This window comes from Gastrolobium bilobum, unplaced genomic scaffold (assembly GCF_033153095.1).
Source record: "Gastrolobium bilobum isolate Gb01-03AN ecotype WA unplaced genomic scaffold, APGP_CSIRO_Gbil_v1 utg20666, whole genome shotgun sequence".
Classification (NCBI taxonomy): domain Eukaryota; kingdom Viridiplantae; phylum Streptophyta; class Magnoliopsida; order Fabales; family Fabaceae; genus Gastrolobium; species Gastrolobium bilobum.
In genome coordinates, this window is record NW_026897301.1 from 185,138 (window position 1) to 208,288 (window position 23,151).

Sequence of the window (23,151 nt, forward strand, 5' to 3'; positions counted from 1 at the left end):
GCTAGCAGTAGTATATGCACTAGACAAATTTAGATCTTATCTGTTGGGTTCCAAGGTGATTGTTTTTACTGACCACTCTGCTATCAAGTACTTGATGAATAAGCAGGATGCCAAGCCCCGATTGTTAAGGTGGATGCTCTTATTTCAAGAGTTTGACTTGGAGATCCGAGATAAAGCTGGAGTAGAATAAGGTGGCAGATCATTTGTCACGAATCCAGGAGAAAGAATTACAAGATGGTCCTGAGAGAGAAATAAATGACCATTTTCCTGATGAAAGAGTAATGGCTATATTTGTACCTCCTTGGTTCGCAGATATTGCCAATTACAAAGTGATAAAAGAGTTGCCTCCCAACCTCACTAGGAAACAACAGAAGAAGTTCCTTAGAGATGCAAGGAGATTTCATTGGGAGGATCCTTATCTGTATTTCTAGTGTGCTGATGGAATTATAAGAAGGTGTGTGCCAGAATTTGAAGTTCATGAGATCCTGTGGCACTGCAATGGATCAGACTATGGAGGACACTTTGGAGGCAATAGAACCGCTCAAAAAGTTCTACAGAGTGGTTATTATTGACCTACGATATTCAAAGATGCAAGGGATTATGTTGAAAGATGTGATAAATGTCAAAGAGCTGGAAACATTTCCCGCAAGGATGAAATGCCTCTAAATAGCATATTAGAGGTAGAACTATTTGATGTATGGGGGATAGATTTTATGGGACCATTTCCTTCATCATTCTCCAACCAATACATCCTTGTTGCTGTTTATTATGTCTCTAAGTGGGTTGAGGTTGTTGCTCTTCCCGCCAATGATGCTAAGGTGGTTGTAAATTTCTTGAGAAAGAATATTTTCACAAGGTTTGGTGTACCGAGGGCAATAATAAGTGATGGAGGTACTTATTTTTGTAACAAGCAGTTTGATAACCTACTGGCTAAGTATGGTGTTAAACATAAGGTTGCTACACCTTATCATCCTCAAACTAGTGGTCAAGTGGAAGTTTCTAACAGAGAGTAGAAGAGGATTCTCGAGAAAACTGTTGGGAACTCGTTGAAGGATTGGTCTAAGCGGCTGGATGATGCTTTGTGGGCATATAGGACTGCTTTCAAAACTCCTATTAGTACGTCACCTTATCAGTTGGTATTTGGAAAATCTTGCCATCTACCTGTGGAGTTGGAGCATAGAGCTTTCTGGGCTATCAAATTTTTAAATTTTGATTCAACAAAAGCTTTTGAGAAAAGACAGGCTCAATTGAGTGAGCTTGATGAGTTCAGAAATTCTGCTTATGAGAGTGCCAGAATCTACAAAGATAAAACAAAGAAGTGGCACGACAGAAATATTCAACCCAAGGAATTTGTGCCAGGACAACAGGTATTACTATACAACTCTCGACTGAGGTTGTTTCCAGGTAAGCTCAAATCTCGTTGGTCTGGTCCTTTTATAGTGAAAAATGTATTTCCATATGGTACGGTTGAAATCTCTCCTCTCAATGTTGAAAGACCTTTTAAGGGCAATGGGAGTAGATTGAAATTTTATCATGGAGAGCATGTGAATAGGGACACAATTTCTATCCCTTTGGCTTCATCTGAATCTTAAACGGTTCCAGTCAGGCTCGTGACGTTAAACAAGCGCTCACTGGGAGGCAACCCAGCAGGAAAAGTTTGTTCTAGTCATTTTAGTTTTGTTTTAGGTTAGATAATAATATGTTGTGAACTTTGAGCTGACGTTATTGGCGTCAAATCCACGCTACGAGTCGTGAGAAAATAGAAAACTCCACGCTACCAGCGTGAGATTCACGCTACAAGCGTGTGAAGTGTGAAAGAAGACCCACGCTATCAGCATAGAATTGACGCTACAAGCGTGATCAAACAGGAAGTCCCACGCTATCAGCGTGGTATTGACGCTATGAGCGTGGGTCCCAAAGTCAGATTTTTAAAATTAAAACCCTCACTCTTCCCTCACTCATCTCTCTCTCTCTCTCTCTCTCAAACCCTATCACCGCCGCACACCACCATTCTTTTTCTTCTTTCTCCCTGTTCCACCGCCGTATACCATCATCTTCTCTATCACACTCTCTCTCTTAGCCACAGCCACCACCGTTCCACTTCACCATTCTTTCTACCCTTAGCCATAACCACCGACCATCATCCCCTTTCTCGCAAAGCATCAAGTTTTTCATTTTCATCATTTCCTCTTCCCAACACTACCGGAGGTTGCGAACATGTAGAAGTTTTCTTCCAAGAGAAAAGATTCTCAATTCTCACTCATTTGCACAAAATGGTTGGTGATAAGGTAAAAGTTCCTGATACTTAAATTATCCATGCGATTTGTGCTTGACTTTTCTATATTTCATGGTCATGTGAATGATTGCACGGTTTCTAGTGTGTCTTGATTATCTTGGTTGTTCAGAATGTCGAAATGCATGCTAGGTGTTTCACACTTTGTCTCATAGAAGACATCTGAGTTGATATGGATTGCTTGTTTAATAGTCTATAGGAAGTGCTATTCATGCTTCATGAATTTTGTGGGGAATAATACATCATATAGCATGCATACCAAGTGCTTGATATTTGGTCTTCTTTAAGGACCATGTATTTGTTGGATGCATTGGAGTTAAAACACTTGCATATCAAATGATGAAAACCCATGATAACTGATGCTCACTTTGCTTGTTTCCTGCGAATACTACTCTAATTTCACATGATAAATTGCTATGTCATTCTTTCAAAGTTTGGATATGAACTGATAGAGTCATTTACTGGCATGAACTGTTATGAAATGATTTGGCTGAATGAAGTGTTGATTAAATCTGGGAATTGGCATGCTCCAGATCTGGGAATTGGTTTTTGGTTTTCTGATATGTTATTTAGCCTTTCCTGATATGACTGATAGGGGTGTAAATGGGCTGGGCTTTGGCCTTCCTGGCCCAAGCCTACGTAAAAAAAATTTCAGCCTATCTGGCCTACTGGCCTATCAAAGGCTTTATTTGTAGGCCAAGTCCGGCCTATTTTTAAAAATAAGAAAGCCCGATATGGCCTACAGGCCTTGTAGGCCTACCACTGTAGATACTAAGCAAAGAAAATAATTGTATAGAGCAAAAAAAGTTTCATTCATGAATGCACTAGTACTTCTCATAAGGAAAAAATAACAAACAAGAAAAAGTCAACATAATACCCCAGCTTTAGGATGTATATCATAGAGGAATAAAGTCAAAGAAATAGGGAAAATAAGAAATATACAAATATTGGGTATTGAAATAAAGTCTACAAGAGAATGTCATTCATCTAAAAATTAGGGTTGGTATTGGTACTTTGCCATGCCACATAAAATAAATATTATTTTATTTTTAATAAATTAAATAGGCCAGCCTACAAGGCTTTGGGCCAGGCTTGACAAAATTGGCCTACGGCCTATTTGTTAAAAAAGCTTTCTTAAAAGCCTAAGCCTACTATACTTTTCTGAAAGGCCGGGCCAAGCCAGGCTTAATGTAGGCCGGGTTGGGCCAGCCTGGCCCATTTACACCCCTAATGGCTGAATTCTGGCTGTTGTTTCATGACATGATATTCATTGGTACATTTTCAAGTTATACATACATGGATTCTATTTTGTTGGGATTTTTCTGAGTGTAGGGTAAACAGGCTAAAAAGACCACAAGTGGGCCAGGAGGCAAAAAGAAAGGAGACATCAGTGCAGCTGGCACAAAGAGGCCCAGAGCTTCTTCTACATCTAAATTTGATAGTACTAGGTTCTTAACACCTGCTGCTCAAGACCGGTACTACAAGTGGTTTACTCCAAAGAAAATCATATCAGAAAGGCCAATCAGTTTCTTCCTGGATAAGGAAGGTCCAGTTAGAATAACAGCAGAGAGGAGGAACTGGCAGAAGTTGGTTAGATTCCTTGAGCCGAGCTCCAGCACAATACTGAAAGAATTTTGTGCAAATGCTGATATGGAGACGGTAAACGAAACTCGGAAGAGTTGGGTTAGAGGCCAAGAAGTCTCTTTCTCAGCTGCAGAAATAGAAAGATTCCTGCATACTACACATGATCGTAGTAAAAGTTTCCATTTTGTGCAAACATTTAACAGGATGCAGCCATTTAAAGGAAGAGGTCTTTATTGGGAAGACATGCCTGAAATTGCTGAGAAAATCCGTAGTGCCATCACTCATCCTTATTCTACATGGAAGCCAAAGAGTGGGCAGCCGAATGTGCCAGAAAAGTTGGATAGACTGGATCTTAATCCAGAAGCTATATTCTGGCATACATTCATTAATTCTACTGTCATCGCATCCACTAATTCGAGTGATGTAAATATTGAGCGAGCGGTATTGTTATATACCCTTATGGGAGAAGAAAATCTCAACATTGGCGCTATTCTATCTGAAAGGATAGTGCATATCATCACTCAAAAGAAGGAAAAAATTCACCTTGTACACAGTTCTTTGATTGAGCAGCTATGTCTACAGGCTGGGGTGGAGATTTCTGATGACGATCCTCGTGATGTAAATATCAAGCTAGAGATGACTCAGTCACACTTTACAACTATGAGGATTGAGTCCAACCGTCATGCCCTCTGGAAGGCATCCCATGCCGCAGATGGAGCACCACCACCAGCACCAAAGCCTGAGGATGAGCCAGTGGCTGAGCCCTCTGCAGATTCCCTTCTTCTCCAAACTTTGGACCGCCAGACACAGCGGATGATGATTGAGCACCAGTATATGATGAGCATGATGGAGAGACTATGCAGTGATCGAGGGATTGATACTGCGAGTTTCAGGACACAATTTCAACCTTCCCCACCTCCAGCGGAAGCTGCACCACAGGCAGTTCCAGCTGATGTTGATGATGATGCTGATGCTGATATGGATGACTCTTGATGATTATGCATTGTTTCACATATCACTACCTTCCCCATTTCATATACATTAGCATTTTCTTTTGCTGTTTTGAGTAGTTTGATGGATATTATGGTTGGATTATTTCCCTTCATGCAGTACTCTTTGATGTTTAATCTGTTTTACTGTTTAACGTGTGTGTGAGTTCCACCTGATAGAATTAGCTTCTTCGACTAGTATAGTTTGTTGCTGGGGACAACAATATTCTAAATCTGGGAATTGGTCGCATGTTGCTATATGCGAGACCTACTAACTGTGGAACTACACAACAGAAAGGATGTCTAAACAGAAATTTTCTGGAAAGGAAGGGGAGATATTTTAACCTTAAATTTTTAAAAAATTTGCTGTTGATTTATATAAATTTCTTTATTTAAAAAAAATATTGAATTATTGAACAAGCATTCTCAGATTTGGCGAAGCTTGCTCAATCATACTGTGGATTGAATCATAAGAAGCCTGATATCTGTGAAGCATTCATTTGTTTTATATAATCTGTGAATGATGCATGCTTGTTTGTATAACTGTCCTTTGGTGAATTATTCTTAGATAATGCTTGATGTGAATTTTAGAAATTAGATTCTTGTTGGACTTATAGCTGTGAGGATTGAGCCTAAACAAAAATATTTCTTTCAGAGCGGCCTCTCTGTAGTAGTTTTCTAGAATTTGAATTGTTTCTCTGGCTTGCATGCATGACTGATATGATAAGGGCACATTTATTCTTGTTAGCTTAGAGCCAAATAGCCTACCTAGCAAGAATTTCCATTGTTAAACCCCTTTGAGCCTGAGACCAATTTGTTCAAAAACCTTATGAAGTTACTTAACCATGTTCCATTGACACACCTTGAGATAGATTGAAATGCTGATTCCAAGAAAAAGAATCAAGTTACTTCTCAGAAGAAAAATTTAAGTAAATGAAAAAGAAGAAGGGTCTGAAAAATTTAAAATGTAGCTCAGAAAGAAAAGGTAGTGAAAAAGGGAAAAGAATCCAAAAATGTCAAAATGGCATAATTGAAGAGCTGAGAATGAATTAATGTCAAAAATCTTAGGATTTCAGTCTCTCCAAATTAATCATCCTCTAACAAAAAGATTCTTACCACAAACTAGGCCAAGTTCTAACCTATCAAAGACCTTTTGATCAGTCTATGCATTGAAAATGGGTTCCTCACTTTTATGAACTTGAGAATATGTTCAAGATCATGGAATTACTGCTACATTGATGGAAGGAGTGCAGAAACCTCAGATACTGAGTGATGAGAATGTATTTATCTGGTGAGGAATATTCAAGCTAGGATATAAGTTCTTGATGCAAATGCATAGCATTATTGTGAAGTTGTACCAGGAAGTTATACATGCATAGCAGTTTGATTTCTTAAGATGTTTATGTTCATGTGTTTCTCCACAGAGTTGATCTTGCTTTTCTCTTTAATCTATTACATTGCTGAGGATAGCAACGTTCAAATATGGGAATTGTTTGATATGCCTTCAGCATATGGGTAAATTCAAGCCAAAAAGAGGAAGAATATTGGTTAATCCTGAGTAAAAAAGGCAACGTTTATTGTTGCTTTGCTGAAATTCCAAATCCTGGATTGTTCAACTGATTTTATGCTGATTTTGTAGGAAAAGCAGACAAAACTGGAGCCAAATGGAGATTTACCAAAATGAAGATCCACGCTCACAGCGTGGATGTCACGCTGATGGCGTGAAGAATCAGAGACCTCCACGCTCATAGCGTGGAACTCACGCTGATGGCGTGAAACCATTCTTGCTCCCACGCTGATAGCGTGGAAACCACGCTAGTGGCATCAGCATTCAGAGGCAACAACGCTCTTAGCGTGAAATTGACGCTAAGAGCGCTAGATTGCGAAATCACAGCTCGTGCTTCCTAAAGGGCAATTTTGGAAGATGAAAAGAAAGGTTATAAAAAGGAGGCTCAGCATAAGAATTAGGTATTTTGGACCTAAGGAGACCGTCGTGCGTCAGAAGGAGAGCTCCGGAGAGAAATTCTTGATCTTCTTTATTCTTCCATCTACATTCTCAAGTAACATTGAATATTGAATTTATCAGCCGTGATAATGGTTGGCTAAGTTTTCTTTATTGTAGTTAGGGTCACAAACCTTATGTGAACCCTTGTTACGACGGATAGGTTTATTTCTACTCGTTTGTATGAATTTCTTTATCTTTACCTTGTGCGAAATTTCTATTTTCTTTGTTAGACTTGATCAATCTAATAGTTGATGATAGTTTGAGGGTTAGAATCCTAGATAGGAATATTGGGGTTTTGATCTTGAAAGGGGGTAAGATAACAATTATTATGCATGCTAGGAATAGATGTATATTTAATTGCAGATGCTTTAATTATCGTGTTCATTGCTTAATTTTCATGAGGGGTTACTAAGGGATTAGGATTCCAATTGAGGTTAAAGAGTTAAATTGCCAAGGGATTGGAATTTAACTAATTAATTCTAGATGATAATTATTTGAGTATTTATATAAATAAGTATTCTTAAATCAATCCAAAGTAAGAAGTGAGGATCATATGGTGAGTGCACTCTAGCTACAATGCTTTTCTCATATTTTCACAAATCAATTCTTATTTTTATTGTTTTCTCCTAACCAAAATATAAAAACAAGTCTTTATTTTCAGTTCTCATTTTACACAAATCGACAATATTTGTCACAAACTCTTTGAACTCCTCCATTCTTGAAAAGACTATTAATTGATATACGATCACAATCCCTGTGGAGACGAACTTTACTTAACATTATATTACTTGTGCGATCGGTATACTTGCCGGAGAGCATCAAAGTACTAAAGTGGAGAATGGAAAGTTAGAATGTCAGATCAAAAAATCAACAAGCCATATTTGTGACAGAAAAATATCTCAAATTCCTTTATTATAAACCTCAGTTGCAAATATTACAGAAAAAATAATCAATAAACCAACAATATGATCGGTAAATATAGTATACAACAAACTGAAACTATATTGACAGTAATTGACTAGTGTCATGTGTCCATTCACATCAAGAGGGTAAACTTTCCCAAACCAATACAAATTTAGCTAATGTTCAAAGATATAAAAAGCAGAATACCTAACTCATTGCCTAGTGTTGCGTAAAATCGGCAAGTGCACCGATCGTACCAAGTAATAAAAAAGTGAGTAAGAATATCGTCCCACGAGGATTGAGGCACCAGATTTAATTTTAACTATTCCTTTCTTAATTGGATGAACAAAAGTTGATTTGTGAAGTAATTGTGTTGTGACAATTGTGAACTATTCAATATTTCGTGAACAATTCAAAAAGAAGTTTGAGAGCTTAAAGTAAAAGGTTGAGAGTTTGAGAAAAATATAAAGAAAAACTATTGCAGTAAAGGACGCCAACACCTTTTCCATCCTCACCTTGTAATATTGATTAATATTTATATTTAATTACCCAATTGATCAAACAATTCACCATCTATAATTAATTAGTTAAGCCCTAATCCCTTAGTGATCTTAACCTTATTAACCCTTTTGGAATCCTAATCCCTTAGAAATCCATTTTCAAGTTAATCTTTAAGCCTAGTGAATTTTCCACGTTTGCAGTTCATATAGCCTATCCCTAGTGCATACATGAACAGTTATCTTACCCTTTGTCAGGAATTAGAATCCCAATATTCCTATTGAAAACCTTAAACCTCGCAATCCTAATAGAGTCGCGAATTCTAAAAGAATTATGGATGAAGAGCAGAGTAAAATAAATTCAATTGAAATAATTAACCATAAACTTAACCAAAATACAAGGGGTTCACATCAAGGGTTGTGACCCTTACCACAATATAAAAAGACGAGCCAGACATATTCATGTCTGACAATAACAAATATTCAAAAGAATTCATAAAACTAAAAATAACCGGAAAGAATGGAAGAAGAAATCTTGAATCTTCAGTCACCGAAAGCTTGCTCTGATTCCTGTTGCTCGCAATTTCTCCCGTGCAAAAGTTGTTGTTTTTTTCTTGAGGTCTGAGTCTCTATTTATAGAGTCTTGGACCTTGTGTAGAATCTTGATCTAATCTTTTTGCAATCTCAGTGCAATCTTTGTCTATGATTTAAAAAAGAATTTAAGTTAATTTGTCCGCACCTCCCACGCTACTAGCGTGGTTCCCACGCTGTGAGTGTGGGAGTTTTTCTTCAATATCCTGGAGCACCACGCAACTAGCGTGGCTGCCACGCTGCAAGCGTGGGCTGTTTGAGAGTCTGACGCTACTAGCGTCAATCCCACGCTAGTAGTGTGGTAGCTTCTGCTCATTTTGGAATTCTGGCGCTACTAGCGTGAGTCCCACGCTAGTAGCGTGGATGCTTCTGTGTGAAAGAGCTCCCTTCACACTGTGAGCGTCATACCCACGCTGTGAGCGTGGGTCTTCAGTTTAGCTTTTTCCTTTTTAGCTCCAGTTTGTCTGTTTTTCCTACGAAATCAACATAAAATCAGTATGCAATCTCTGATTAAGATTTTGACAGATCAACAGTGAGTATTGCCTTTTTTGCTTAAGATTTAATCACATTCTTTCTCTTTTTGGCTTAGATTTCGTTATATGTTGAATGCATATCAAACAATTCTCAGATTTGAACTTTGTTGTCCTCAGCAATGTAATAAATTCAAGTTATCAGCAAAGAATAATTCTGTGAAAACATGGAACACAACATCTTAAGAATTCAGACTGATATGCATGTATAACTCTCTGTTAAAAACTTCCAACAATGCTTTTCTGTTATATCAAGAATTTAAACCCTAGCGTGAACATTTCCTCATCAGTTTAAATGTACTCTCATCACACTCAATGTTTAAGGGTTTCACATTTATCCGTCAGTGTAGCAGTAATTCCATAGGCTTGAACCTATTCTCAATTCCTAAGAATAAGGAATCCATTTGACATGCATAGACTAATCAAAAGGTCTTTGACAGGTTTTAACTTGGCCTGGTTTGGGGGTGAGAATCTTTTGGTCAGAAGCTGATTGGAGAGATTGAAATACTGATTTTAACAATACTTCCTTCTCTTTTGGGCTTTGCCTCATCTTACAGACTTGGGATTCTTTCCCTTTCTTCACTACCTTTTTCTTTCCTTGTTTGCAGATGTTTTCTTTCTTCTCTCTTTTGAGCTGCAAATTTTCTTCTTTTCCTTGTTCAGCTACTTAAATTTTCCTTTTTGAGAAGTACTTTGACTTTTCTTCTTTGATCAGCATTCAATCTCTCAAGGTGTGTCAAGAGGAACATGATTAAACAATTTCATCAGATTTGAATGAACTGGTTTAAGGTTCAAAGGGGCTTAACAATGGAAATTCTTATAGGTAGGCTGTTTGTCTCTAAGTTAACAAGAATAAAAATTCCATTATCATTTCAGTCATGCATGCAAGCCAGAGAAACAGTTCAAGTTCTAGAAACTACTACAGTGAGGCCTCTCTAAAAAAATCTCTGTTTAGGCTCAAATCCTCACAGTTATAATTCAAACTAGAATCTTAATTCACAGTTTCACATCAAGCATTATCCAAAAATTCATCAAAGTAGTTATAAAAACGAGCAGTCATCATTCTCAGATTAAAACAATTAATTGCTCACAGATATCATGCTTCATCTAACTCAATCTAATTACTTACTAAGTAAACTTAGAACACTTTTGGGACTGCTTGTTCAAGAATACTCTAAAAATTTTCTCTTTTTCTTTAAAAATTGAATCTAACTATAAATAGCAAATAAAAAAAATTGAAGGTTAAAATATCTCCCCTTTTTCAGAAAAATTTCTGTTAGACGTCCTTTTCGTGGTGTAGTTCTGCAGTATTTAGCAAGTCTCGCATACAGCATGCGACAATTCTCAGATTTAGAACGTTGTTGTCCTTAGCAACAAACTATACTAGTCGAAAAGCTAATTCTACCAGGTGGAACACATACACACACTTGTTAAAATCGTAAACACAGAATAATCATGAACATGTACTGCATAAGGAGAAATAATGTAACCATACAAACCAACAATGTACTCAAAACATCAAAATGAAATGCCAAAGTAAATGTCGGGGTGCAGTGAGTGATAGTGATGCTATGTAAAATAAAATCATGCATCATCCATGACAACATCAAGATCAGCTATAGCAGCATCATCAGTAACAGGATCAGGATCCTCAGCATCAGCAACAGGTGGCTCAGCCTGCTCAGGAGGTGGCGAAGGTGGTGGGAACTCAGGTCAGAAACTGGCAGAGTTAATCCCGCGATCACTGCAGAGCCTCTCCATCATCGTCATGATATACTGGTTCTCAAGCTGCATCCGCCGTGTGCGACGATCCAGAGCCTGGAGGAGAAGGGAATCAGTTGTAGGGGCTATGGCTGCGGCTGGTGGCTCATCATCCGCCTCAGGTGATGCCGGTGGAGGAGGAGGTAGTATGTCATCAGATGCCCTCCAAATGGCCTGCTTACGGGATTCATTCCTCATAGCCCAATAATGACTCTGCGTCATTTCCCTCTTCAGCTTTACATCTCGGGGCTCCTCCTCTGGTATCTCTACTCCAGCCTGCACACATAGTTGTTCAATCAATGAGCAATGTGCTAGGCGATGGTCAGGCTTTCCCTGAGTAATGATGGAAACTATCCTATCAGACAGAATAGCTCCAATGTGGAGATTCTCCTCTCCCAGGAGAGTATACAACAGTACCGCTCGCTCCACATTAACATCACTCAGATTGGTGCAAGCGATAATGTTGGAGTTGATGAAAGAATGCCAGAAAATAGCCTATTCATTAAGGTCCAGCCTATCTAATTTTTCGGGCACATCAGGCTGACCAATCTTGGGCTTCCAAGTAGACTGTGGCTGAGTAATGGCGGTCCTGACTCTCTCAGCAATGTCAGGCATGTCTTCTCTATATAACCCGTTAGTAGGCTGTAGCTTATTGAAGGTTTCAGGAAGGTGACATTTCTTTTTACGGTAAAATGTGGTTTGAAGGAATCTCTCTATGGCCATTGCTGAGAAAGAGACCTCTTTCCCTCTCACCCAACTCGTCCTGGTATTATCAATTGTGTCTGGATCAGCATTGGCACAAAATTCCTTCAATATGGTGCTGGAGCTGGCTTTAGGGAATTGCACCAAATGCTGCCACTGTCTCCTCTCTATGGTTCTCCTCACTGGACAATCGTCTTCGAGAGAATCACTGATCCTTCGCTCCTGAATGATTTTTTTATGTATGAACCAGTTGTGGTACCGGTCCTGTGCAGCAGGTGTGAGGAATCTGGTGTTGTCAAACCGAGAAGAAGAAGAGGACATGGGCCTCTTAGTGCCAGTCGCACTACTTGCACACTTCTTTTTGCTACCTGTGCCAGCAGCCTTTTTGGTGTTTTTTTTACCCTGCACTCAGAAAAGTTCCAAAAACAGTGGAATTTAAGTATGTTAGTTTGAAACTGAACAATGAAAGCATACAAGAAATTCCCAATTTTAATTTCCACAGTGGGTCTTTTTTTTATGTATCACAAACATGGAAATTGTACTCAAAGCAGAAATTCAAGGAAATAATGGAGTACTCATGACAAATGATCACATGCTTACACAGAATATCATAAGCATGGCCAGCAATTTCAACAGGTTTTATTCTAGTGATCATCAAGCAATCAGACTTAAATCATGGCTTACACAGAACACAATAAGCATTGACAAGAATAGAGTATTAATCAATCAGTCTCAGTTCAATGCAGGTATGGTCATTATCAGATTATCAAAATATCCAAAAAAATGTCACACAACAGGTATAAACAATAATTGACATTGGCATAGGTATCCAATTCCCAGATTTAGTTTGGATATAACAGTGTGAACTTATGCAGCTCGATTCCATATTCCAATTGGTCCAGTTAAACCTCAGTCCCACAGCTCATCATGATTGAATGACTGGACCACAACCATTTTAATCAGACATGCCATTGTTATTTAACAAACATATGATTAGTGATGACGCTGAAGAGGAAGACACTAAGCAAGAATGATCCAGTCCATGTTCAACCAATTGACAGGTATTAGTTCATGCTACAATAAATGTTATCACATCTCCTATTTATCCCAAGCATGTAAAGGAACTTGATGGAAAAACTTGACATGCATAACCAGAGTAATCACAATTCTAACAAAGTAGTCTTCAACAATCAAGGAATTATGACACTTATGCAACATGTAATTTAATGACTTGTCATGCACAAACTTCAGCTAGATTTTCATAAGAATATGCATTATCAAATCGAAGCATGAAAAGTGCACCATTCGACACCTTTGAACAGAACCTTGGTCAAACATATGGCATGCTTAACATAATTCAGTGTCCAATTTCACAATCGACTTGCAATGAAAATGAAGTTCATAAGGGTACCTTGTCTCCAGCCATTTTCCTTATGGAGGAACTGAATTTAAACCGCGCTTGGAATGTGCAAGTGAAAAAAAATTCCAAAATAAAAATTATGAAAACCTAACTTTCAACAGTGGTCAGGGTTTGGAGAGAAGATGAAAATAGTGGCTCGGTGATGTGGTTGTGGGTTGGTGTAGGAGATCGGTTGCACCGGTGAAGAAGGGGAACATTGATGGTGGTTATGGAGGTATGAGGGTGGTCGATGGTGGGCTATGGTGGTAGCTGGTGGTCGCGGTGAGAGTGAAAAGGAGGAAGTGAGATAGAGAGGAAAAGAAAATGAGGTGGCTGATGTACGGTGGTGGTCGACGGTGGTGGTCTACGGAGGGCTATGGTTAATGGTGGAGAGAGAGAGAGATAAGGAAGAGAAGGAAGTGAGAGAGGGAAGAAGGGGGTGAGAGGTGACGGCTGAGGGAGGAGGTGAGAGAGGGAACGTGAGATTAGGGTTTTAATTTTAAAATCTGATTTTTAGTCCTGCGCTCACAGCGTGGGTTTTACTGCCTCATTTGAACCCATTGGCGCTTCCAGCGTGAAGCTCACGCTATGGGCGCGAGTATTGCGTGAAGTTTCCACGCTGATGGCGTGGTTCCCACGCTGAAGGCGTGATATTCACTGCCACTTTTTGATTTATGGTGCTAAGAGCGTTGTTCCCACGCTGGTAGCATGGCTTCCTTTACAAATTTCCCACGCTTGTAGCGCCACATTGGCGCTGTTAGCATGGACCTCACTGCCTCAGTTGGCTTTTCTGGCGCTGAGAGCGTCAAACTCACGCTCTCAGCGTGGTAAGTACCGCCTCTTTGATTCTACCACGCTACTAGCCTGAGTCCCACGCTAGTAGCGTGGACTCTCAGACTGATTTTCCTTTTCTATCACTCAGTGCACTGTTTGTTTTTGATTTTTCTGTTTTTCTTCAATTTTAAAAATTAAAAACAAGAAATTAAAACTAAGTAATTGAAAAATTTTCTACTGGGTTGCCTCCCAGCAAGCGTTTGTTTAACGTCACGAGCCAGACTGGAACAATCTAAGCTTCAGGTGAAGCTAGAGGGACAGAAATTTTATCCCGATTCATCTGTTCTCCATGATAGATTTTCAATCTATTCCCATTGACCTTAAAAGGTCTGTCCTCATTGAGAGGGGAGATCTCTATTGTTCCATATGGAAAAACTCTCTTGATAACAAAAGGACCAGTCCAGCGAGATTTGAGCTTACCTGAAAACAACCTCAGTCGAGAGTTGTATAGTAATACCTGTTGTCCTGGCTCGAACTCTTTTGGCTGGATCTTCTTGTCATGCCATTTCTTTGTCTTCTCTTTATAAATCATGGCATTTTCATATGCAGCTAACCTGAACTCATCAAGCTCATTCAATTACATTAATCTCTTTTCATTAGCCTTAGATGGTTCAAAATTCAGAAATTTAATTTCCCACATAGCTCTATATTCTAACTCTACAGGAAGATGGCAAGACTTACCGTACACCAGTTGGAATGGTGACATACCTATGGGTGTTTTGAAGGCGGTCCTGTATACCCAGAGTGCATCATCCAGCTTCTTGGACCAATCTTTCCTTGAGTTACTGACAGTCTTTTCCAGGATCCTCTCCAGCTCTCTGTTTGAAATTTCAACTTGTCCGCTGGTCTGAGGATGATATGGTGTAGCCACCTTGTGAGTGACACCATACTTTGCAAGTAAACTGTCAAACTACTTGTTGCAGAAGTGTGTGCCTCCATCGCTGATGATTGCACGAGGAACTCCAAAGCGGGTGAAAATCTTCTTCCGTAAGAACGAAACGACCACCTTTGCATCGTTAGTAGGCAAGGCAACTGCTTTGACCCACTTTGACACGTAATCCACTGCAACCAAGATGTACTGGTTTGAGTATGACGTAGGGAATGGTCCCATGAAGTCAATCCCCCAAACATCGAAGAGCTCCACTTCTAGTATGCAGTTGAGGGGCATCTCATCTTTACGGGAAATGTTTCCCGTTCTCTGGCACTTGTCACACTTTTCCACGAAGTCTCGTGCATCTTTGAAGATCGTAGGCCAGTAATATCCACTTTGCAGCACCTTGTTCGCAGTCCGGTTTGCTCCAAAATGACCTCAATAGTCAGACGCGTGGCAATGCCACAGAATATCCGGCATTTCAAATTTAGCCACACATCTGCGAATAATTCCGTCAGCACATTGAAAATAAAAAAATGGATTATCCCAGTGGTACCTCCTTGTATCATGGAAGAATTTATTTTTCTGCTGCCAAGTAAGATCATCAGGAATTGAACCAGCAGCTTTGTAGTTTGCAAAGTTTTCAAACCATGGATGCAATATTATGGCCATCACTTGCTCATCAGGAAAAGACTCATTGACCTCAATTTCAGGTCCTTCTTGTAACTGCTTGTCCTGAATCCTAGACAAGTGATCAGCAACTTTATTCTCCACTCCAGCTTTGTCCTTGATTTCCAAGTCGAACTATTGAAACAGAAGCATCCACCTCAGCAAACGTGGCTTGGCATCCTGCTTGGTCATTAAATACTTAATAGCAGCATGGTCAGTAAAAACGATAACTTTAGAACCTATCAAGTAAGATCTAAATTTATCTAATGCATAAACTACTGCTAGCATCTCTTTTCAGTAGTGGCATAATTAGATTGTAAATGACATGCAACATTTTATTCTTACGCTGACCCAATATTGCACCCAAAGCGTGTGCGCTCGCATCAAACATGAGTTCAAACGGAAGACTCCAGTCTGGTGCCGTCAACACAGGCGCCGTGGTAAGCTTTTCCTTCAACACATTGAATGCATTGAGGCAAGCTTCATCAAAGAGGAAGTCTTGATCCTTCATCAACAGCTGGCTAAGAGGCTTTGCAATCTTTGAGAAATCCTTGATGAATCTCCGGTAGAAACCTGCATGACACCTTTGAAAAGTTGCGGGTGCATTGCAGATGCCGAATGGCATCCTTCTGTAGGCAAAGACTCCAAATGGGCATGTGAAAGTTGTCTTCTCCTGATCCTCTGGTGCGACTGGGATTTGGTGGTAGCCGGAATAACCATCCAAGAAACAGTAATAAGCATGACCGGCTAACCTTTCTAGCATTTGATCAATAAACGGCAGAGGAAAATGATCCTTTCTGGTGGCATCATTTAATCTTCTGTAGTCCACGCGTATCCTCCAGCCAGTGATGCTGCGGGTTGGAATTAACTCATTCTGATCATTCTTCACGACAGTCAATCCTCCTTTCTTCGGAACTGTCTGTACTGGGCTCACCCATGCAGTGTCAGAAATTGGGTAAATCATTCCAGCATCCATGAGCTTCATCACTTCCTTGCAGACTATTTCTTTCATTGTTGGGTTTAGTCTCCTCTGAGGCTGTCTCACTGGTTTAACATTGTCCTCCATTAGAATCTTGTGAGTATAGAAGGAAGGGTTGATTCCCTTCAAGTCAGAAATAGACCACCCAATGGTCGTCTTGTGCTCTTTGAGCACTTCCAACAGCTTCTTTTCTTCAGTTGAAGACAAATCTTTACTGATGATGACTGGGAATTGTTTTTCATCTCCCAAGAAGGCATACTTTAGAGTTTCTGGCAACTCTTTTAGTTCTACCGTTGGTGCCAATGGAACTGAATCATCTTCTTTCTTTTCTAACACCTCATAGATAGATTCTCACCCTTCTTGTGGAGCACCTTCATCTGGATCATCAAATTCATCTTCAGTCTCTTGATCATCAAAATTCACTTCTTGGACTGCTTCCTCAATCACATCTAGTCTGAAGCAGTCACTGGGGTCAGATGACTTTGTCATAGCTTTGAACACATTGATTGTGATTTTCTCATCGTTCATTCGTAGCTCGAGCTTTCCTTGTTCAACATCAATCATAGCTCGAGCTGTGGCCAAGAATGGCCTTCCAAGCATAAGAGGTATCTCACTCTCTTCTTCCATGTCCAGCACAATGAAATCAGCTGGGAAGATGAACTTGACAATGACATCCTCTATTATTCCAGTAGGTCTTCTTGTTGAACGGTCAGCTAGTTGTAAAGAGACCATGGTTGGCTTCAGTTCAAAAATTCCTAATGCCTTGCATATTGACAGCGGCATCAAGTTGATGATTGCTCCAAGGTCGCATAATGCCCGGCCAACATTGGTGTTGCCTATCGCAATTGGGATGTTGAAACTTCCCGGATCTTGAAGCTTTGGTGGGAACTTCTTCTGAATGATGGCACTGCACTCTTCAGTAAGTGCTACTGTCTCACAATCCTGCAACTTATGCTTTCTAGACAATAAATCTTTCATGAATTTAGCATAGTTAGGCATGCTAGCAAGAGCTTCAGCAAATGGAATATTAATATGCAATTTTTTAAACATATCTAAAAACCTGGCATACTATTGCTTCTGTGCTTGCTGTTTGAGCTTCATAGGATATGGAGGTTTCTCAAAGCGAGAAAAATCCATCGGTTGCTTTGGAGCTTCAACAGCTTTCTCCTTTGCTTCTTCTTGCTCACTGACAGGTGCTTGTACTTCTTTCTCATGCTCCAGCTCAGTTGTTGGCCCATTAACTTTCTTTGGCTGAACCGATTTTGGCTTTTCTTGAGGAGTGATCACAATTCCACTCCTAGTCACAATGGACTTGCAGTCCTCCTTTGGATTCACAATTGTATAACTTGGGAACTGTCCTTGAGACCTTTCAGCCAACTTTCTAGACAACTGGCCTATCTGACTCTCCAAGTTTCGGATGGAAGCATCCTGGTTCTTGTGGTAGGCTCTGGTCTCATTTATGTGATCATTAGTAGTTTTGGCCAGTTGTATCATCATTTTCTCTAACTCAGATGGCTCTTTTGTGGCAGAGGAGGAGGTTGCAGATAGTTGTTGGATTTATAATCCAGGCTGCTCCCTTGATTCCTCCTTTGGAAATTGTTCCCTTGGCCGCCATTCTGATTCCTTTGGTAACCTTGAGTATTTTGTGGAGGCCTTGGATCTTACCAAATTCCATTGACCTGGAATGGTTTAGCTCTATTGAATGTAAGGCACTCGTTAGTATCATGCGGCTCCTTACAATACTCACAGTCAAATACATCTACCTTGGATGTTGAGAGCTGCATCTTGTCGAGCTTGGCATTCAAACTAGCCAACTGTTGTGAAATCACCTTTTGCTCAACTAATGAGGCGTCAGTGTTCCCCAGTTGTAAAATTCCCTTCTTGGGTTGAGCTGACTGAACTGGAGGAACTGTCGTAGAAGCGTTATCGTTCCGTGCTAGGTAAGCAATCAATTCTAGGGTTTCAGCTGTTGTCTTCTTTCCGATGGTTCCACCGGCTGCACTGTTGACAACCATCCTGGTATCCGGTGTCATCCCATTATAGAAGACTCTAACCTTCTTCCCGTCTGGAAAGTCATACTGAGGGCATTTCCTGATCAACTCCTGAAATCGGGTCCAGGCTGCACAAAGAGTCTCTCCCAGCTGCTGAATGAAGTTGGTGATCTCATTCACCAACTTGTTGTACTTTTCCCGCGAAAAATGCTCAGCAAAGAATTTAGCGGCTAGATCGTCCCATGTTCGAATACTACTGGGAGCTTGTCGGTCTAACCATCTGAGGGATTTTTCGGTTAAAGCAAAGGGAAACAACCTGAGTCTGATGGCATCGTCAGACACTCCATGATGCTTGGTAATGTCACAGATTCTCAGAAATCTGTCCATGAAGTCGTGAGGATCTTTGTAATCCTCTCCTCCGAAAGGGTTCTTCTCTACCAGATTAACCAGAGACGGGTTGATGTCAAAATTGTTGGCCTCTATCTCTGGCCGGACAACACTGGAGTTCGGCCTTGTGAACATAGGAGCCAGAATTGACTCCAGCAATTCCGCTGGAGGTGGTGGAGGAGGCGGAGGCTAATTATTAGTTGCCATCACTAATTCTTTGTGCGGCTTTGAACCTGAAGATTCTTCTTGCTTTCTTTGCTTGGCTTGCTTTCGATTTTTCTTTGCAGTTTTCTCGATTTCTGGATCAAACTGTAAGGAATCTCGATGAACTTTACCTCGCATAAACTGTAGCAAAAAGATTAGTAACAAAATCCAATAAATAAATTCAAAATTTAAAAATAAATTAGGCGTAGTCAATCCCCGGCAATGGCGCCAAAAACTTGTTGCGTAAAATCGACAAGTGCACCGATCGTACCAAGTAATAAAAAGTGAGTAAGAATATCGTCCCACGAGGATTGAGGCACCAGATTTAATTTTAACTATTGCTTTCTTAATTGGATGAACAAAAGTTGATTTGTGAAGTAATTATGTTGTGACAATTGTGAACTATTCAATATTTCGTGAACAATTCAAAAAGAAGTTTGAGAGCTTAAAGTAAAAGGTTGAGCGTTTGAGAAAAATATAAAGAAAAATTATTGCAGTAAAGGACGCCAACACCTTTCCGATCCCCACCTTGTAATATTGATTAATATTTATATTTAATTACCCAATTGATCAAACAATTCAACATCTATAATTAATTAGTTAAGCCTCAATCCCTTAGTGATCTTAACCTTATTAACCCTATTGGAATCTTAATCCCTTATAAATCCCTTTTCAAGTTAATCTTTAAGCCCAGTGAATTTTCCACGTTTGCAGTTCATATAGCCTATCCCTAGTGCATACATGAACAGTTATCTTACCCTTTGTCAGGAATTAGAATCCCAATATTCTTATGGAAAACCCTAACCCTCGCAATCCTAATAGATTCACGAATTCTAAAAGAATTATGGATGAAGAATAGAGTAAAATAAATTCAATTGAAATAATTAACAATAAACTTAACCAAAATACAAGGGGTTCACATCAAGGGTTGTGACCCTTACCACAATATAAAAAGACTAGCCAGACATATTCATGTCTGACAATAACAAATATTTAAAAGAATTCATAAAACTAGAAATAACCGGAAAGAATGGAAGAATAAATCTTGAATATTCAGTCACCGAAAGCTTGCTCCGATTCCTGTTCCTCGCAATTTCTCCCGTGCAAAAGTTGTTGTTTTTTTCTTGAGGTCTGAGTCTCTATTTATAGAGTCTTGGACCTTGTGTAGAATCTTGATCTAATCTTTTCGCAATCTCAGTGCAATCTTTGTCTCTGATTTAAAAAAGGATTTAAGTTGATTTATCCGCACCTCCCACGCTACTAGCGTGGTTCCCACGCTGTGAGCGTGGGAGTTTTTCTTCTATATCCTGGAGCACCATGCAACTAGTGTGGCTGCCATGCTGCAAGCATGGGCTGTTTGAGAGTCTGGCGCTACTAGTGTCAATCCCACGTTAGTAGCGTGGTAGCTTCTGCTCGTTTTGGAATTCTGGCGCTACTAGCGTGAGTCTCACGCTAGTAGCGTGGATGCTTCTGTGTGAAAGAGCTCCCTTCACGCTATGAGCGTCATACCCACGCTGTGAGCGTGGGTCTTCAGTTTAGCTTTTTCCTTTTTAGCTCCAGTTTGTCTGTTTTTCCTACGAAATCAACATAAAATCAGTATGCAATCTCTGATTAAGATTTTGACAGATCAACAGTGAGTATTGCCCTTTTTGCTTAAGATTTAATCACATTCTTTCTCTTTTTGGCTTAGATTTCCTTATATGCTGAATGCATATCACCTAGACATAAAAGGCTTTAAACCAGAAATAAAATAGAAAATGAAAGAAATGAACTTGGCAACTTCCGCAATGATAGCCCTTTAAGCACATAAGGACTCTAATGTCTCATTTTCCAGCAAATATGCCCAGTAGCACAGAAGCTTATCCCATTCTATTACTCTCACTCTGTCATATTCAAATTCTCCTTTGCTGCCACTAAAAAGGAATTGGATGTATGGGGGCTTGTTCTTGTACATTTGTCTTCTCGGTTTTCACTTTTCACTTATAACAATGTAAATGGGAGGTTTTTGTTATGTGTCATATCTTTATTTTCTTATTTGTGACATGTAAGTCTCCAGATACATCAAAGTGAGACAAAAAATGGTGTATGCCAGCCCATTCAAGAGGGAACATGATGGTATTCAAGTTGAGTTATAAGTCCCGGATCCTAGTGAAATGAACTTTCGCATAAAAAAGTGCGGGCAATATAATACCATCGTCTAGTTATCCGAGCACATCTTTAGTATATCCGTCGAATGGAACTGGGTGCGACTTTTGGATTTTACACTATGTACTACCGGTAATACATAGTGTAAAACAAAAAAATGGCTTTTCCTTTTCTCTCTCCAGTACACTAGTAGCTGAGGTGGAACATTTTTATTGGTCTGTCGTACATGTTGGAAATTTAGAGAAAATAAAAGAATAATATATGAAGAAATCTCTTTGTATTGAATTTTGGATTAAATAAAAAATACAACACACAGTCACTCTATTTTTTTCTTAGTGTTGCAGCACTCTTTTTCTACCTTCCTTCTATTTTCTTTCTTTCCGTTTTTTTCACTAATACAACTAATACCTCTTAAACATACATCTATATATAAAGGCTTGCTTCTACCAACTAGTGTTATCTACCGACTTGTCTTCTCTTTCCTTTTTTATTATTAAATTGTTTGTCGGCAACCAAAGATTGTTTGGATATTGGCAACTCATCTAGAATGGCGATAGAAGGCCTTGTAGATAGTAGGCTCTTCTAGTAGATGGCGGAAAAAACTTTTCAGTTGGCGGTGGGTTGATGGCAAAGTCAAGTTGATTTCTAACACTCCCCTTAAAATTTGACTTTGCATGTCAATCATATGTTTGAGTTGTTGAATACATCAGCCTTCAATGGCTTCGTAAAAATATCTGCCAATTGTTCTTCAGTTATGCACTAGACTAATTTCACAACTTTGTTTTTAACTTGCTCCCGAATAAAATGATATTTCGTGTTAATATTCTTGCTTCGGCTGTGGGAGATTGGATTCTTTGCAAGTGATATAGCATACTTGTTATCTACGTATATAGTAATTGGACCTTCTTGCTCATAATGAAATTCATTCAAATTATTTTTTAACCAAATCACTTGACATGTACACGCTGCTGCGGCTATGTATATCATCTACATCTCCACTATAATCACTATCTGCATAGCCAATTAACCTTGAATCTTGGGAATGCGTATAGAATAATCCATGACTGATGGTTCCTTTGATATATCTTAAAATTCTCTTTGCTGCACTGAAATGATCCTGCTTTGGATGCTCCATATATCTGCTAATTAGACTAACTACAAACATTATATCTGGTCGAGTGAAAGTCAAATACCTCAAGCTTCCGACCAGGCTTTTGAATAGTGTTGGGTTTACTGGTTCTCTATCTGAGTCAGCTTTCAACTTCATTCCTGCTTCTATTGGTGTTGAAATAGGCTTGCAATCTTTCATTCTGAACCTACTCAGTATTTCTTCTGCATACTTCTTTTGTAACATATAAATTCCTTCTTCCGTTTGTTTTACTTCAACTCCAAGAAAATAAGACATTTATCCAATATCTGTCATTTCAAATTTTTTAGTCATAGTTTTCTTAAATTCAACAAACATACCTGGATTATTCCCTATGAAGATTATATCATCCACATAAAGACACACCACCATCATATCCCCATCTTAATTCTTCTTCGTGTACAAATCATGTTCATACGGACTCTTCACAAATCCATTCTTATGAAAGTATTCATCTATCCTCGTGTTTCATGCCCTTGGAGCTTGCTTCAATCTATAGAGTGCCTTCTTCAACTGATAGACTTTATCTTCTCCTTTTTTAACATAACTCGGTGGTTGTTCAATATAGACTTCTTCTTCCAAGTAACCATTGAGAAATGTTGATTTCACATCCATCTGGTATATTTTCCATTGCTTTTGTGCTGCAACTGCTGTAAGAAGTCTGATAGTG

At 39.3% G+C, this 23,151-nt stretch overlaps 1 protein-coding gene and 1 non-coding gene across 2 annotated transcripts; one reads left to right on the forward strand and one right to left on the reverse strand.

Annotated features, from left to right (window-relative positions):
* The first annotated feature begins 18,677 nt into the window (after positions 1-18,677).
* Positions 18,678-18,784, forward strand: LOC133305793 (small nucleolar RNA R71). The gene has a single exon (XR_009750815.1). It is a non-coding gene; the product is annotated as a small nucleolar RNA R71 (small nucleolar RNA).
* Positions 18,785-19,174: 390 nt separating this feature from the next.
* LOC133305783 (uncharacterized mitochondrial protein AtMg00810-like) lies at positions 19,175-22,739 on the reverse strand. The gene is made up of 2 exons (XM_061506024.1): positions 22,278-22,739; positions 19,175-19,330 (listed from the first exon to the last, which is right to left on the reverse strand). Exons 1-2 carry the CDS (start codon positions 22,737-22,739, stop codon positions 19,175-19,177), a joined length of 618 nt encoding a protein of 205 aa, XP_061362008.1.
* Between the last annotated feature and the right edge of the window lie 412 nt (positions 22,740-23,151).